Source organism: Heloderma suspectum, chromosome 1, assembly GCF_057233095.1.
Source record: "Heloderma suspectum isolate Gila_16-S chromosome 1, 16-S_ref, whole genome shotgun sequence".
Taxonomy (NCBI): domain Eukaryota; kingdom Metazoa; phylum Chordata; class Lepidosauria; order Squamata; family Helodermatidae; genus Heloderma; species Heloderma suspectum.
In genome coordinates, this window is record NC_139458.1 from 305,099,804 (window position 1) to 305,118,861 (window position 19,058).

General features: G+C 42.9%; 1 protein-coding gene across 1 annotated transcript in view; it reads left to right on the plus strand.

Moving 5' to 3' along the window:
• LOC146359306 (uncharacterized) overlaps positions 1 to 17,886 on the plus strand; it is a 41,624-nt gene extending 23,738 nt beyond the window's left edge. The window contains exons 7-9 of the mRNA XM_084814138.1: positions 2,303 to 2,480; positions 15,041 to 15,263; positions 17,123 to 17,886. Of these exons, the coding sequence (XP_084670264.1) occupies positions 2,303 to 2,480; positions 15,041 to 15,263; positions 17,123 to 17,886 (1,165 nt within the window). The remainder of the gene's footprint in view (positions 1 to 2,302; positions 2,481 to 15,040; positions 15,264 to 17,122) is intronic.
• The last annotated feature ends 1,172 nt before the right edge of the window (positions 17,887 to 19,058 follow it).

The window sequence follows — 19,058 nt, forward strand, 5'->3', positions numbered from 1 at the left end:
GCTCCCTCCATGCAGGAGACGCCTTGGATGATCACAGCATCATGTAAAGAGCCCGCAAACATCTGTGAAGGAGCAATCTCAATTGCAGGATAAAAGCTCCATGTGAAGAAAGCCAAAGGTTGCTTTCTGACCAAGGACTCCTACCATTAAAAGGCATTGTGCCACTATTCTGTGTTTTCTTCCTTAACAGATTTTTTTTATAAGAAAAAGGATGGAAGAAGTGGTGAGAAAGCACAGGAGGGTTGCAAATTAAGGATGAAATTATCTGGTCCTCCTGTAAAATCCCATGAATGGGCAGGGGATTGCACAATAAAAGCCTGTCTGGCGCATCCTTAGACATTTCGCTGATGATGATAAGTCAAAATTATGTTGCACCCACACACACACAAGCTTTGGACTGGAGCACATTTTTTTTAATGATACACAGACATACTATTGACAAAGGCAGCCAACCATTACTTTGGGGTGGGACTTACATTACTGAATTTTCTCAGTACAAAAAAAGCTGTCTATATATAATATTTTATTTTAGAGAGGAGGGTTCTAGCCTAGTCTTCCCCTGACATTTGCTCTATGTGTGCACAAGGAAAATTCTGCTCCATCAAAACTGCAATTAGCCCTAGGAGAGGGGTTATTTTTGTCAGGACCATAGGATGGGAAGGGTTAGGGTAAACACGCCTTCCCACATGCCACAGTTGTGGCTCTGCTCAAGTTACAGCAGTTATTTTTGGGTCAATGTTGTGCTTCTGGCTGAGCATCTAATTCATTATTGCCTGCACTGACTGGCAGCAATTAACACAACTTATAGTTTAACACTTCGGCTACTAAGATATTGATTAATTGATTGATGTGATGTGATTTGATTTGATTTGTACCCTGCCTTTCTACCACAGAAAATGGCACTCATGGTGGCTTACAATCATAAATAACACTCGATTAAAACAAGAATAAAACAAATGCATTTAAACACAGTGAAAAACACAAGAATGACCGAAAAAAAATAGAACCCAACCCAACAGACCCCCCTTACACACCAAAGGCCTGCTTGAATAAAAAGGCATTTGCCTGCTGGCATAACGACAGCACAACAGGAGCCAACCTAGCCTCTCTCGGCAGGAAGATAGAGATTTGAGGCAGGAAAAATGGCCGAGTTTTGTGGAACGGTTCTCTGCACACAGTGGCAGAACACCCACTGAATGCACAGATTTACCACATGTAGGAGAGACCAGGGCACCCCTTGTGAGTTGCAGCTGTAAGTACAAAGAGGAGACTCCACATGGGCTAAACTCCCAAATGTGCACCAGAACTGGATTAGGGAGATGTTGGCAGCTTCCAGCTTTGTCGCGCCATGAACAAAAGGAACTTCCATCTATGTACCAACAGAGGGGGTCCTTCTAAGGTGGGAGGGCAGCTTTGGAGGGTTAGGGGGCCACATTGCCCATCCAGAACCTTCCAGGTCCTCATCCCACCACCAGCAGAAATGGCGGTAGCACCAGAGTCCCTGCTGGGAGGAGAGGCATGCGGGGGGAAAGGCACACTTCCTCACCCCCAGCCAAATGAGGCTTTGAGATGAGCCCATTCTGGGTGCTGCCCATTATTTTTAGCAACGTTGCCAACATTTGCCCTTAGTTGGTCTGGAATATGAGTCTGCCCAGCCCATAATGCTCAATTGTATTACAAAGTGAGAGCAATTTTCCTCAAATTTTCCCCAGTTTCAGATTGTAATCTGAGTTGGCATGCCTTTCTTTCTTCTCAGCATCTAAGACACCAATACAGATGGGACCAAGGCACCACAGAACTGGGAAATGTTCTCTAGAGGGCATCTGGGTCCACACATAGTCCACATTATGGATGTCAGTAGCCTAGGAAACTACCTACCCCAGGGCATCTGGGATGCTGCTGAGCACATTCAACTGTGTCATGGGTGCAAGGAGCTCTGGGACACGTAGTTTCCACAGTGTGTGACATCCATTGTATGCACTTACATACCCTGGAGAACATGGCAGTGTACTAGGTGTTAGGGACTGAGAGAGACCTCATTCAGAGGCCTCCAGTGAGACTCCCTCGTCACTGCTAGTGCTGCCCTATTGCAGCCAAATAGGTTTGGGGGAAAGGTGTGGGTGGGACAGACCTTGGGAAATTCCAGAGGAGCTTGGGGAGGTGTTCAGATTGAATTTGGAATTGGAACTCAGAAAAAAATATTTTCCATCATGTGGGGAAATAGCTCAGTTTCCTGAGTCCTGTTCCACTGTGAGCTGAAGCAATTTGCTGATCACTGTTATCTTAGCATCTTCTTTTTCAGTCTTCGCCCTGATGAGCTGAATCCTGTTGTTTTGAGTTACATGACAGAAACAAGGGAGCTCAACCTTTCCAACGTTGTCAGCCTCTTGATAAACAACAAGCCATCTTCAGTAATGGCAACATACTACTTACTACTGAAGAAATTAATTAGATATCAAAAGGAACACAGGACAGTGAAGGTGAGATGTGAATTAATGACAGTGAAGTAATGAACCAGTTCTATGGTTGAGCAAATGTCTGAATGATATTCCCCTCCCCCTCCTCCCTAAGGAATGCGGTTTGGCCAGACCTTGTCTGGGCATGTCTCTGGGTTAACCAGTCTGTGAACTAGGAATGGCATAGGATTTCCTGTCCCTGTCCCCCAAGGAAGGCACTAATTCAGCACAGGACAATCTTGAGGAGCTTGAGCTGCAGCTGAGACAGTCTCAGTCAGCCGGGACAGTCAGAGCTGGTAGGATTTCCTTAGGAGCCCTGAAAGAGCTGGCTGCCTCCTAGAAGGTGTCTGTCTGAGTGGTTTAAGTTGTGAGTCTCCCCCTGTGCTCAGCCTGTACGTTTGTACATCAGTGCACATATTACAAAATGCCAGTAAGTCTCCAGTGACCTCCTTCAAGGGAAACCAACTAGAGTGGCCACTTAGGACTTGCCCCCAAAGAGGAAATGTATCCCAACATTCCTGTTTACACAAGCAGATGTGCATAAAGTTTGCATGGGCTAATTTGTGTGTACAGTCATGCATTTGGAAATAATTACTCTAATTTAAACAGAAATACAACACATCTCACCATAGCAGGGGAGACCAGGTTGACTGTACACCTGCCAGTTCAGTCTGCAGTCTAGGTGGTTCCCCATCACTGTTGATGGGCAACTTTAAGGCCCCTACTTTCCATTCGTATGGATTTTTATCTTTAAACCAGAACTTGGAGCGAACATCCCTTCATATAGGGGATGCTTTCAAACAGATGACTGTCGTTTGAATGGCCTTCAAGTAGAGGACTGTTCTCTGTAAAAGAGGGCACATGGCTACCCTAAAGTTCTCACTACTGGATGAATTGGGGTGTGAATATCTTGGGGTAGTATCCAATGTTAATCCTACTTAGAGTAGACCCATTTAAATGAATGGGGCTTGGGCTAGTCATGACTAATGGAAGTCCCATTCATTTCAGTGAGTCTACTCTAAGTAGGACTAACATTGGATACTACCCTTGGACTCCAGAGAAGCCAGTTCTAAGCCTTTTACTCAATGCACTTCTAGCCCTCAATCAAAGAACTGACTGCCTCCTTAAGCTCTTCTTCTAGGTATTTACTAGCTGCCCTTCCTCCAGTGGGGAAGAAGGTATGGGGGAGCTGTGCTAATGGTTGGGCCATTAATGGTGCTCCTTTGTTGGGCCCTCATCTCAGACAGTGGGAATCTTTCCCAGCCCTACTGGAGGTGCCAGGGGTCAAACCAGGCTGTCACCTTTTGTAAGGAAAGCAGCTGCTCTTTGCCTCTGAGCTATGTCCCTTCCTACAGTGTAAGTGTACGTTGGTATCTTTATTCAACACGTATGTTTTCATTTGGAAAATAAAGAATTGTTCAAGACGTCCCAGAGCAGTATGTACTTGTTAATAGAAAAAGTGTTCTTGTCTGACACAGAGGTCATCTTGTTAGACGTTATGCAAGCATTTGCCTTGCCTTCTGTTTGATTTTCAGAGTCTCTCTGTTATGTTTTCAGTGATTTACTCAGATGTCAGGTCATCTTTTGTTTTTACTGGATTGTTGTGATAGTTATAGGTTATATCTTTTGGAATTGTTTTTAAACATCGTAAGATTCCTTGAGCTCTCCTTGTCATAGTGGAAAGGTGTGGTAACATTCCATAAAGAATAATACAATAATATCTCAGTGTAGGAAAAATGCCACATTGAAACCTGAAATGTTTTAAGAATTTCTCCTTCTTGTCCTCTGTGTGAGATTTCAAGGTCTGTATTTTATGTTAATTATAGCCCTGACTTTTTAATGCAGATATATGGGGATTATTAAACAACAACCAAACCCCCCCACCAACCACTCTTGGATTATAGCAGAACTTGCTTAGAGCCAAAGTACTTCAGACATCTTTACATTTTCCTCCATTGGTAACCATCACTATTAAGGGGCTAACAGTGCAGCCATAAACAGTTTGCTCTAGGCAGACAGGAAGCCAAAATCTAACTTTTAAAGTATAAATGGGGTTGGAAATATTTGACCAAAACCAACATTTCTTAGACTGAGAATACACATTAGAGTGTTAACTAAAGGGGGAAACATATTTTGGGTAAGGGTCAGGTATGTTTGACTCATAAGGTTATGGCTCTGTGCAAAACTTCAGTATGTTGCTATGGTGTGCACTGAATCATAACCAGTCATTTCTGTACCTTCCCAGGCAGTTCAGGTATCTCCTAAGTTTACCAGAAAAAAATTACATGAGGTTCCCCACATCATAAAATCAGTTCACTACAGTACTTCCAGAAATAACTGTTGTGACGAAAATGGGAACATGAGAAGGAGTTCTTACTCCAAGACCCTAGACATTCTGGTTTTATTATTATTACCTAAGGGTTATTAGGTATGCCAAGGGCAGAGTAGATTTTTAAAAAATCATTGCCTTTTTCAACAGTGGGCTTCAGTAGTAGTTGACTGCTTACTAAGTGGAGTTTTCAGACACGTTATCCTAAGGTTCAGCTGTCTTTGAAAGGCTTGCTTGGTGTTTGCCTGTTACCCCATATCCCAGCACAACAAGGGGCTCTGGGGGTGGCATGTGAAATGTGCCTGAGGAATTCTAACTTCCAGTTCCACGTTTCAAGCCCCAAGTACCAGATATATATATAAAATGTAGCTGACTGGAATCTCATAGGGAGGGTGAGAATGTTGGTTCAGTTCAGTTTTCCAAAGTTCTCCATATGTGCGTCAAAAAGAACCTGAATTGAAAGAAACAATAAACAGAATGTGAGAGAAACCAAAACTGACAGATTCATGCACCCAGGGCTTCGAGTGCTTTGCTTTTAAAAGTTGGGGGTGAATCCCTGCATATTGAACCTTGCTAGTACTTAGAGTTGCCACCCGTTTTTTCTGACAGGCTCCTCACCTTTAATGGCTATATGGCAGGCAGGTATATCGTGGTCCCCTCCATGCTGGGAATAGCTGTACCTAGGGACGTATGGATTCCCCACCTTCCATTTCGGAAGGGGAATCTGCCCCAGGGGGGGAGAGGTCATCCATTCCTCCCCCACAGAATCCTCTGGAGCGGCTCCACTCCACAAGAATTCTACAGAGCTGCACTCCATCTCCGTACCGCTTGCTCCACTTACCTCTGCTCCAGGAGGATTCTGGCCAGAACGGCACTCCAGCTCCGGAGCGCTAGCAATACTGGCTGCCATTACCGTATCACCAGCGCTCTGGAGCTGGAGTGCCGTTCCGGCCAGAATCCTCCTAGAGCGGAGGTAAGTGGAGCCGTTCCGCTGCGGATTCCAGAGGCCGGATTCCAAAGAATCCAGCCTCATTTGAGTCCGCGGTGGATTTCTCTGACATCCCTAGCTGCACCTATTGAATTTGGCTAGTGCAGATGGGTTAGAATTCTGTTTCAGATTGATTTGATAAGAATTTATCATGATGTTCATATTTGGGAGAGAAAGAACTTGAGATTTAAAAAAATTCAAATGTGGGAAAAAGTGAAATGGACAGATTTGCCCATCCCTAAAAACAGTTCTAGTTCTGAGCCATACCTTCAATACACTCAGTTGCTCACTTCAGTTAATGGCTCTAGATGCTTTTGTGCATGTGGTTTTGCTCATGGCAAAATACAGGATGCGAGTCATGGTCTTAGGACTGCAAAACACTTACACTACAATCCTGTATGGATAGATATCTCTCTATTCAGAAGTAAGTCCTACTGGATTCAATGGGACTTATTCCCAGGTAAATGTGTATAGGGTTACAACCTTAGTCTAGCTAGCACATGGTTATTTCACTCCAGGATGCACTGCATCATGAGTTTTGTAGTTTTAAGGCTACATAAAAACTTTGCATGCTTACTTCACTCTGCACCAATGTGAGATCTGGTGATATTGAAGGGCTATCATAGGGGTTAGTAAGATTACAGAAGGTCGTTTAACAAGGGTTAAAACAGTGAGGAATGCAGCTATTCATTGTGAAAGTGGTCACCAATATAAGAATACCTAATTTTCATTCATGTAAGCATGACAACAATGAGAACACCTTAATACAAGATGAATGTAAGTCAGATCCACTGAAAGCACATTAGGTATCAGTGTGGCCACTGCAAACTTTGCAACAGATTCTGGAAGCTCCAGAAATCCATCTTTACATTTTGACAACAAGTCAAATATCACCTCTGCTTCATCCTCTAGACACGTTGCTGTGTCTGGGGAGAAAGACAATGAACCCCTTGAGATTTTAGTGATGCTTAAGAGACTTGAAAGAAATGAGAGATTTACAACAAAGTTCTCTTGAATGAACAATGTGCAGTGCAATCATATATGCATCTACTTAGATGTAAACCCACTGAGTTCAATGGGACTTACTCCCAGGTAAGTGGGTGTAGGGTTGCAGCATAAAAGCCTCAAATAAGCTAAATAACCTTTCCAGTACATTCCTATGCTGAAGTCATATTTTTCCTCTAGATTGAATTTCATAAATACTTGGCTAGCAATTATGCATCATATATGAAAGAAAGAAAGAAAGAAAGAAAGAAAGAAAGAAAGAAAGAAAGAATAATTCATGGGGATTTATTTTCTGACATGGCTAAGGGAGAAAGCCAGATTCTTTCACTAGTTTCCTATTTGGGTTGTAAAATAAAATGCAATATGAAATTAAACAAAGCTCATCTTAATGCTCCAATGGGGATGATACAGAGTAACTTAAGAATCCCTTGACCTGCATTTGAATCAGATATTGAAAAAATGGAAACTTAGAAGCTCAAGACCGAAATCTTCTATTATCCTCATCTTGTCCATATCACTACCACTGCAGATCTGTCCCCTGGGGACCTTTAACTAGCATTTCTTGAGAACTAAAATATTCAAAAATTACTAGTGCTTTCAACTCTATTTGTGCATGAGTCCAAAAGCCAAAAGGTTTCTTCTTTGTTAATTCCTCTGATATTAACTCTAAACAGTTCCCTTGTGAATGTCATCCATTATTCCACATTGTACTTCTTTTACATTGTCATCAACACTCTTGTCTCTCACTCTGAACTTTTAGGCTCATTGAGAAAACTATGTAACTGAATTTATTTCCCCCTTGCCGTCTATTGATCCAAGATATACCAGCAGTGCATTTGTATTAACAACTCATTGGAAGGACAGCAAATTCACACATCCATGTTCCTAATTTAGGTTTAAATCCAACATCTCACAGACTTCCAGTCCCCCAAAGGGACTTCCCCTTGTTCTTCTCCCCCTACACCCCCCCCCCGATCTGCTCTGAAGGGTCCACCAACAGGGGGGGCAGGGAAAGTGAGAAGATGGGAAATTAGTACTGCTAGCAGTTTCCATTTGTTGGTGGACAACCAGCATTGGATACAACCCTCAGTGAGTGCAACATCTGGTGACTGAATGATTGCATGTATGAAATGGGTTTTGCTGATAAACAACACCACAGGCAGACCCTTTGCATAAATTCGTACATAATACTTTTCAAGAGAGGACAGTTCACACATTCAGCTGTAAGTCATCAAGTGGTACATCCAACAAATTTATTTAGTTAGTGTCTCGTTTTAGCTTCTGGTCCAAAGTGCCATTTTAGAGTTGAATGTATGTTCTATCAACTTGGCATCTGAATTCAATTTAGAATGCATTAGGGTGCAATCCTATGCATGTTTAGACAGAAAAAAGCCCTACAAGTCCCAGCATTCTCCAGCCAGCATGGCTGGCTGATGACTGCTGGGAACTGTAGGCCCAGGATCACACCCTTAGAAAACTTTTCTTTGTGTTGTGTCTGAAAATGCCCTGACCTCAGAGAGCTTAAATTCTGGTTCAAAAAAACACAAACTCTGCGCATTCATATTCTAGGCAGTTAAAAAAAAAATACTTTAACTAATCTTCAGGGTTATGTAACTATTTGAGGTGTGTGGGGGAGAGGAATCAGCCAGTTAGCAGAAGTTCCTTTTGCAGTGTGATGGATGTACCATTGCATCAAGCAACTGGAACCATTTGCAAAGGAAACAAATAGCAGAACCCATTACTTCCTGTATGCATCTCTCCAAGGCCCAGGCTCCTGAACTGGGGCACTGAGGGATGCTGGGCTCTGGGAAAGAGAGGAGCCATTGGATCTACTTATGGGTGGGGCAGTTGAACAGTGCTGCACTGGCATAGTATGGCAGAGAGTAGTCCTGCTTCTGTGCAAGTTTTTTTTTAAGTTGATAGAATAACTTATTTTTAAATTAAAAGTGTATAAAATTATGCAGGTGGGGGTTAGGTGTCACTAAACTTCAGTGATGTCATAGCCAGTAGGTGCCCATGTTATAACATAACTACAGTTCACACAGCACTGTTGACTCTAATAGTTGTGCTAGGTGAGTGTGTGTGTTACATTTTCCCAGCTGCAAAAAAAATGCAGTTGTAGTGTGGAGAAAATGTGATTTCCCACAGTAGACATAGGGAAAGATATTTGATTGCCCCCCTCCCCACCCCATCAACCAAGCCATAACTGTGCTTTGGATGTCCAATAAAACACTTGTCTGGAAAGACCCTAAAGGTTCAATTTATTAAAGTTTAACATCTCACTTTCTAAAATCCTGACTGCAAACAGCTGGTCACAAAAGATTTAGCTTTAGGCATGATAGTAATTTTGTTTGGTGGGAAAACCTACTGGAAATTTGGCTTTTAAATGACTGCAAGCAACCAAGACCTTTTTTTTTCCATGACCGAGTTTGAGCCATAAATTATTGGATAAGCGTAAAACATGGCCTGTCCTTTTACACTCTGTGATTTCTCCAAGCAACTTGCTTGCGTTTTATGTGTTTTGTTGTAGAAAGGAGAGCCCTAATGATTACAATTTGCCATCCAAAACTTTATAGTTAAGCCTTGCAGAAATAGTGTTCCTGCCAAAAAGCTTCCTGACCAGGTGCTTAACCAATTAGCTCTTAAGAGGCCTGGCTATAAAAACTGGCCATGGCAAGTTTTCTGATGTACTGTATATAAGGTGACAGTTTGCAAAATCTAAGATGAAAATTTGTTTTCTTAACCAGGAGTGTGTAAAATCCTGAGAGACGCTTTGATTGCATTGGCTAAAAAATGTTTATGTCATCTCCTACTCCCCACTGATATAGTGGGGTTTGAGCAATGCCTTTAAAAAAAAATCTTAAACAAATGGTTCAAGGACAGGAAGTCCTTGAAGATAACTTATATCATTGCATTTCTGTGAGTTTTGAAAATATTTGGTAGCGATGGACTAACCCAGAGGAGTTTTAGATTCTGGGAGCTTCAGTAATTTTATGTACTCTACTAAGTCTCAAAATATGCTCAAGAGTGGAAGAGCCAGCCAGCTTATAAATTCTGCCAATTTTGAAGAAAGATGTAAATGGATTGCCCAACAAGGAAAACCTTTGCTATAGAAACAGTGGCTACCCAAGCTTAATATTACACTACATAGGCTTCAGTGTTAAAACATGTAGTTGGACATATCTACATTACAGATTAACAATGCAATCTGATTCCTCTTTACTCAAAAATAAGTTCCATTGTGTCTGATGGGGCCCATAATTCAGTGGTAGACATCTGCTTTGCATGCTGAAAGTGCCAAGTTTAATCCCCAGCATCTCCAGGTAAGGCTGGAAAATCTCATGCCTGAAACTCTGGAGATCCGCTGCCAGTCAGTGTCAACAATACTGGGCTAGATGGACCCATGGTCTGATGTGAAAGACCTCCATTTAAGCCCCTGAAGAGCCATTGCCAGTCAGAGTACAAAATGCTGGGCTGTGGACCAATGGTTTGTATCAATATAAGGCCGCTTCTTCTGGTTAAGATTTCAGCCTTCATCTTCTTTGATATTGGTTCTCTCTGGGGACCGAAGTTTTGTGAGGGGGACTCAGCACACCCTCATGAAATCACGGCTCCTGGGATTCTTGGGGAGAAGCCATGATAATTGAAACACAGCTCTGTTTTATTGTCATTCTTGCCGTAAAGGTTTTAAATAATTATTTTATAATGTTACTATATTGCTTTCTATATACACATTTCAATGTGAACGGCTTGGCGTTTTTAAATGTTCTGTGATGGCTGGATCTGCTAGTGATGCAATGCCACAGGTTGTGCCATTAAATCAGTGCCGCTGTCATTACGCCCCCTTGCAGAAAAGAAGATGGTAGCACAATGACTCACAGGATACGAAGGAAGCACTTCTTCACGTAGCACACCATTCACTCATGGAAATACAAGATTTACTATCAAAGGATGCAGTTTGAGATGTTGTTCTTTTTAAAGGCTTAGGCAAATTAATGGAGGGTAGGTCTATCCATGGCTATTAGTCAATCGCTAAATGGAACCTCCATGTTCAGGGGCAGTTTTTCTCTGAATGTTCCTAGATGCTGGGAACAAGCAACAGAGGATGACCTTCACTTTCAGTTTATGCCTGTAAGTTTCTCAGAGGCAGCTGGCTGGCTGCTGTTGGAAACAGATTGCTGGAGTAGATGGACTACTAATCTGGGGGTGCAGAACCTCAGGGGCCAAATCTGGCCTGCCTGGGGTCCCGGTCTGGACCTCTGGGGTCCCCAGATGGCCATGCTCCCTTCCCCTGGCTCCACTCCCTTTCCCCTGGCCACCACTCATTTGATGGTTTCCTGACTTTTGTGCAGTTTTTTCTCCATCCTAAACAGTTGAAATGCCTCTCCTTAGGCTTAGTCACAGCAGGAACAGCTTTAAGATAAAATAGGCTGTTACTTTCTACATTTTTGATCCCTCCCCTTTTCATTTAGCCCTGCCGCCTTTGCCTTTGGTCCCACCCACTACTGGAAAGCAGCCCTAAGAGCATCTCCCAAATAGAATTCTGGCCTTGGGCTGAAAGAGGTTCAACATTCCTGGTCTAATCCAAGAACTTCTTACATTCTTATGATCAAACCATGTGACTTGGGAAACCTGAAAGGGCTGTAAATGCAATGAAAGCAATGTAAATATAGATCTATAGAGAGAATGATATGGCCGTGCAGGAGTTATCAAGTGCGTCCGGAGAACAAGAACTTCCTATAGCAATCCTGGTTTTTATACTACCTGTTTTATTGTATATAGATTACTAATTGCAAATAAGAAAAGGAAGAAATAGGGGTTGGACTTGATGGTCTTGTAGGCCCCTTCCAACCCTACTATTCTATGATTCATACTATTCTATGATACTTTGTTGTTCAGTCGTTCAGCCGTGTCCGACTCTTCGTGACCCCATGGACCATAGCACGCCAGGCCTTCCTGTCCCCTGCTCCCTCCCGGAGTGTGCTCAAGCCCATATTAATTGCATCGGTGATGCTATCTAGCTATCTCATCCTCTGCCGTCCCCTTCTCCTTTGGCCTTCAATCTTTCCCAGCATCAGGGTCTTTTCCAGGGACTTTTCTCTTCACATTAGGTGGCCAAAATATTTGAGCTTCAGCTTCAGTATCTGTCCTTCCAATGAGCACTCAGGGTTGATTTCCTTTAGGATGGACTGATTTGACCTCCTTGCAGTCCAGGGGACTCGTAAGAGTCTTCTCCAGCACCACAGTTCGAAAGCATCAGTTCTTCGGCGCTCAGCTTTCCTTATAGTCCAGCTCTCACAGCCATACGTTGCTACTGGGAAAAACATAGCTTTGATTATATGAAGCTTTGTCAGCACGGTGATGTCTCTGCTTCTTACTATGCTGTCTAGGTTGGCCATAGCTTTCCTCCCAAGGAGCAAGCGTCTTTTAATTTCATGGCTACAGTCACTGCCTGCGGTGATCTTGGAGCCCAAGAAAATAAAATGTATCACTGCATCCATTTCTTCCCCTTCTATATGCCAGGAAGTGAAGGGGCCAGATGCCATGATTTTAGTTTTTTTAATGTTGAGTTTCAAACCAGCTTTTGCACTCTCCACTTTCACCCTCAACAAGAGGCTCTTTAGATCCTCTTCGCTTTCTGCCATTAGGGTGGTATCGTCTGCGTATCGAAGGTTGTTGATCATTCTCCTGGCAATCTTAATTCCAACCTGTGATTCATCCAAACTGGCGTTTCTCATGATGTACTCTGCATATAAATTAAATAAGCAGGGCGACAATATACAGCCTTGTCGTACTCCTTTCCCAATTTTGAACCAATCAGTTGTTCCATGTCCGGTTCTTACTGTTGCTTCTTGACCCTCGTACAGGTTTCTCAGGAGACAGGTAAGGTGGTCTGGTACCCCCATCTCTTTAAGAATTTGCCACAGTTTGTTGTGATCCACACCATCAAAGGCTTTAGCGTAGTCAATGAAGCAGAAATAGACGTTTTTCTGAAATTCTCTTGCTTTCTCCATGATCCAGCGAATGTAGGTGATTTGATCTCTAGTTCCTCTGCCTCTTCGAAACCCAGCTTGTACTTCCAGTAGTTCTTGGTTCACATACTGCTGAAGCCTAGCTTGTAGGATTTTGAGCATAACCTTGTTGGCATGTGAAATGAGCGCAATTGTACGGTAGTTTGAACACTCTTTAGCATTGCCCTTCTTTGGAACTGGAATGTAAACTGACCTTTTCCAGTCTTGTGGCCATTGTTGAGTGTTCCAAATGTGTTGGCATATGGAGTGCAGCACTTTAACAGCATCGTCTTTGGGGATTTTAAATAGCTCAGCTGGAAGACTGTCATCTCCGCTAGCTTTGTTGTTAGTAATGCTTCCTAAGGCCCACTTGACTTCACTCTTTAGGATGTCCAGCTCAAGTTCAGTGACCGCACTATCATGGCTATCAGGGACATTCAGATCTTTCCTGTATAGTTCTTCTGTGTATTCTTTCTACCTCTTCTTAATCTCATCTGCTTCTGTTAGGTCCCTGCCTTCATTGTCCTTTATCATGCCCGTCTTTGCACAAAACGTTCCCTTGAGATCTCAGATTTTCTTGAAGAGATCTCTACTCTTCCCCATTCTATTGTTTTCTTCGATTTCTTTGCATTGTTCATTTAAGAAGGCCTTCTTGTCTCTCCTTGCTATTCTCTGTAAATCTGCATTCAGTTGGATATATCTTCCCCTTTCTCCCATGCTTTTCACTTCCCTTCTTTCCTCAGCTACTTGTAAAGCCTCATCAGACAGCCACTTTTCTTTCTTGCATTTCTTTTTCTTTGGGATGGATTGAGTTGCTGCCTCCTGAACAATGTTACGGACCTCCGTCCATAGTTCCTCAGGCACTCTGTCTATCAGGTCTAATCCCTTAAATCTATTCGTCACCTCCACTGTATATTCATAAGGGATATGATTTAGGTCATACCTGAATGGTTTAGTGGTTTTCCCTACGTTCTTCAATTTAAGATGAAATTTTGCAACAAGAAGCTCATGATCTGAGCCACAGTCAGCTCCAGGTCTTGTTTTTATTGACTGTATAGAGCTTCTCCATCTTTGGCTGCAAAGGACATAATCAATCTGATTTCAATATTGACCATCTGGTGATGTCCATGTGTAGAGTCGCCTCTTGTGCTGTTGGAAAAGAGTGTTTGCTATGATCAGCATGTTCTCTTGGCGAAACTCTATTAGCCTTTGTCCTGCTTCATTTTGTACACCAAGGCCATGCTTGCCTGTTATCCCGGTGATTTCTTGACTTCCTACTTTAGCATTCCAATCCCCTATGATGAAGGGGACATCTTTTTTTGGTGTTAGTTCTAGAAGGTGTTGTAGGTCTTCATAGAAGCGATTAACCTCAGCTTATTCGGCCTCAGTGGTTGGGGCATAGACTTGCATTACTGTGATGTTGAATGGTTTGCCTTGGATTCGTACTGAGATCATTCTATTGTTTTTGAGATTGTACCCCAGTACTGCTTTTCCCACCCTTTTGTTGACTATGAGTGCTACTCCATTTCTTCTAAGGGATTCTTGCCCACAGTAGTAGATATAATGGTCACCTGAATTAAATTCACCCATGCTTGTCCATTTCAGTTCGCTGATGCCCAAGATGTTGATGTTCAATCTTGCCATCTCATGTTTGACCACTTCCAGCTTACCTTGATTCATTGATCTTACATTCCTGGTTCCTAAACAATATTGTTCTTTACACCATCGGACTTTCTTTTCATCACCAGACACATCCACAGCTGAGTGTCCTTTCGGCTTTGGCCCAGCTGCTTCACTCTTTCTGGCACTACTTGGAAATTCCCTCTGCTCTTCCCCAGTAGTATATTGGACACCTTCCGATCTGAGGGGCTCATCTTCTGGCGTCATATCTTTTAGCCGTGTGATACATTCCATGGGGTTTTCTTGGCAAGAATACTGGAGTGGGTTGCCATTTCCTTCTCCAGTGGACCACATTTTGTCAAAACTCTCTGCCATGACCTGTCTGTCTTGGGTGGCCCTGCATGGCATAGCTTATGGCTTCACTGAGTTACGCAAGCCCCTTCGCCACAACAAGGCAGTGATCCATGAAGGGGATTCTATGATTCTATGAATACCTAATTCCACACTTTTTGTAGTCACAATAACATAATTAGAGCTAGATATCTGAACTTTCTTACCATGTTTCAGTTTCTTATGATTTGAACTTCCTAACCATTTATGGTCATATTACTGGTGTCTGGTGTGTCTGCAGAAGGAAATTGCGCTGGAAAAGCTCGATGGCAAGCCACCTGGAAATCCACAGGAAGATGCAGGTATTCAAGCTTCTCAAAAGACAGAACTGGTTCCTGCAGAAAAGCTGAAAAACTGTGACAGTAAAGCTGAATTTCCATCTGTGCTGAACTCAGAAATGCCATATGCCATCCAGGAGGATGAAATTGCCATTACTCTAGAAAACCAAGAAATCTTACCAGAAGGTAGTATGCATTGCTTACCTTGACAATCTGAAAATGTTATGAGTGTATAATAGCTGGCGTGAGCAGGACTGGTTAAAAGGAAGGAAAGGATAGGCTTGACTCTTGCAGGCAGATTCTCACATTACATTCTGTACTTGACCGTGCATTTGCTGATTGCTGAGTGGGGCAGGGGAAAACCATGAATGGGAAATATATCATTTCTCACCTGCAGTTAACAAAGTTGTGATGGGACTCAGAGCCAGTGCTCGCTTTACATTTATGCTTGAAGATCGATAGCCAGATATGAACTGCATGAGCCTCCTGTGAAGTGTGAAAGGTGCATGCATCTACAATTCAGCCTGTGTCCCTTTAAAAGTTGGAAGTGGCAACAAAGAAAGAATTGGGCCCCTACTCTTACATATCTTAAAGGGACATGTCTGGAATTGATATGCGCCTTTAATGTCCACAAGTGGCTGAGGATTACATTCACTGCTATTTTGTATTTACAAAGAAAAAGGGTAGCTGTTAGGATTGGTTGAACTCACCCCTATCTGCTCTCCATGCCATTCGCCAAACCCTTGCGGCCGCCCAACCCTGTTCACCACGTGCAGTGAGCCGCAGGGCTGTGTGTGGAAGAGTGGCACATGGCCCCCCGATCCCTCACCAAGCCGCTATTTTGAGTAAAAATGGCGGCTCAGTGGACCAGCAAGAACCGCCGCACTTGCTGGTTCGGCACACACTGAGTCTGGCAGGCACGGCAGTCCGCAGACTGGGGTCCAGGAGGCTAAGCAGAGGTAAGTCCCCTTCCCAGACTCCCATGTAGTTGTTTGTCCTGTGCCAATAACACTGCTGATTTTTTTTAATGAGATACAGAAAAACAGAAAAATAATCACAACAAATGTTATTGAGATACAGTGGCTTTGTTCTGGGATTTGTTGTTGCTGCTGTTTGCAACCTTAAGTTGGCTGAGTAGGCCTCTGGATCTTTCTGAGTCTTTCCAGTACTCCCCCCATCTGAAATGGTATTGGATTGGATCCAGGGTTTTATTCTGTCAGCAGAAGCATCCTGAGTGGAGTTCTACTCAGAACGCTCCCAGGGGAGCCATATCATTCTATCCATAGATCTATATTCAGCTTGCTTTCATTTCAATGACAAACCTTCAGCCTTCCAGAGCAGATTTTCAGGGGACATAAGGGACTGCAGGAGTAGGGGGGACTCAACTAAGATCCCCCTTCTCCTGCTCATCCAGCAGAAAAGTTCAGTGAGAGCAAAAGGCAGGTGTTCCTGGCCACAGTTACAACTTGGCCATCCAGGACCAATGCTACATACAGAAGCTCTCCCAGGTTGCGAACCTGGTTCTTCTTCAGCAGAAGTGTAACCCCATCCAAAACAGGCTATACATCTAGATTTGGATCTGACTAAAAGTATTTCCATCTTGTCTGGATTAAGTGTCAGTTCATTCTTCCATATCCAGCCCCTTCACTGATCCTGGACACTGGTTCAGAATCTCCACTGTCTATTTCCCTGGAATTGGATGGAACGGAGAGAGGGAGCTGCATTTCATCACCATATTGATAGCATATCAAAGCCAAACCTCTGGATAACCTCTCCCAATGGTGTCAGATAGATGTTGAATAAAATGTGGGGGTGGGAGATAGAACCCTGCCATGGGGCTCAGCAGTAATTCCCAAAACACTTAGCTGGATAGCGGACCAGTGTTTGCATTTTATTATAATTTTGCAAGAGCAATTTCCAAAATCTTAGGATCAGACTGAATATCAATTGCAAAGCAGAAGCAGGACACATATTTATACCTCTGCTTTTTATCACAAGTATGATTTCTGCATGAACTGATTTCATGTATTCTATATTCTATTTAGTTTCCAAGTTTGCGGACAGAGAATTGGTTCATTTTGAACCTCCAAAATCTCTGAAATTTTTTTCATGTGAGCTGTTAAATCAGACACAACTGGATCCACAGGAAAATGGAGAAGATGTTAAGAATTTTACAGACGTGAGGAAATCTTATTTAGCAGAGAAGCCACCTTCAGCTTTAGGCAATAACCCAACGTATTCAGTGAACCACCAAGCTCAGAGGTCCTCCATGTCATGTACGAGTAGACTAACACCAAAGTCAGCAATTGAAAACAGACTTGTAGACCCAAGTCCAATGGCTTTTCCAGACACAAGAGTCAAAGATCTTTTCAAAGCAATGGATGAGAACCTTCCAGCTTCAATGTGGCAATATCAAGAAAAAGACAGCTCTGCCTTCCTGATCATGGGAACACCACAGCTGTCACCTTTACCAAAGCTGAAGCAAGTTGCCCTGAGGGATCCCATCACTAAAAAGATCTCCTGGATGGCACTATCAGCGCAGCAACCCAATGGCTCCCCTCCATTTTATGTCAACAGTTCAAGACCGCTTGTTTTCCCCATGACCCAGCAAGAGATGCTTATGGTAAAGAGCTTGAGGAAATCTAAAGAAAAGCCCAAAGACTTTTTCAACAGTGGTAAGATTAAGAGGAACTTTGTCCAGCTCAAACATACGCCTAAGGATATGGACTTGAACCTTCCAGTGTTATTTCCACCATATCAGACAAGGTCAGGGAAAAAATCTGAGATTTTAAGGTTAGATTTTGTATAGGCAAAATGAACGGAAAGCAGAGTGTTAAATGGGAACCTGTGTGTGTGTGTGTGTGTGTGTGTGTGTGCGCGCACGCACGCACGCGCGTGTGCATGCAAGACAATGAAAAGACAAAGAGCTTGGTGAATAAGCAGTAAGAATGGGTCACAGGTAACAGAAGAAAGGAGGTGGAGAGGGAGGAAGTAGTAACAGAGAGTGCAGAACAGAAGGATCACGGGTAGGCAAGGCTTTGCATGTTGTAACCAAACAATGAAATTCCACCCCATCCCAAATACATAATATATGGAATAGCCATAGTGAAATGAATATTCATCAGTTTGTGGTTTCTGCTCCTGTTCTTATTTTCATAGATGTTCTTTCTAAACCTGTGCCAAGTAGTCAACATTTGTTTCATTTTATTTTTAAAACTGTTACACAACCACTAGTAATTGAAATGCACTATTTTTTTTTTTATTATGATGATTGTCCATATTCCTGATGGTACGCACTTTCTGGTGCATCCAAGTCAATCAAATCAATGGAGTCTTGACTTGTAATCTTGAGCCTGTGGGAGATTTTCTTAAAACCAGACTGCAGTCCCATTGCACAGGTTCCACCTCAGCCATATATCTTCATACAGGCAATATGCCCCCATATGCCAGTATGGATCCCAGATTTGGACCTGGGAGACCTGTGTACAAAATCCTGGCTCAGATAGCATAACTTGTTTTGTTTAATTGTCATTCGTTGGACATTAGACTTGGACTGAAGAGTCCTGAGAGGACAACTCTGTCTAAGCAGAAATTTATATCATCAAGATCCCTTGGCCTCAGTTCCACTCTGTTAAACAGGAATAATGAAAGTATTCTCTGGAGGTGCTGGGAAAATGAAGGCCCCTTTGAGATAAGTAATGTTGATAAGAAGCCATGTTCCTATAACTTTCTCAAGCTCCTTGGCAGAAAAAAGTACCTCTTCTACATGCACAGCTGCTATCATAACTTCTGCTACGTTTGACGTTGATTGCAGAGTTGGCCTTACGGAAGTGGCATACTCAGTAATGTGGAAGGGAGGAAGAGTTAAGCTTAAAAGCAGAGCCTTGGAGCTTCTCTACACCAGGCTTTTTATCCTGCAATTTTACTGGAGCTTCTGCTTCCAGATTCTTTGCAGGATTAAGATCAGCCCTTTGCACATGG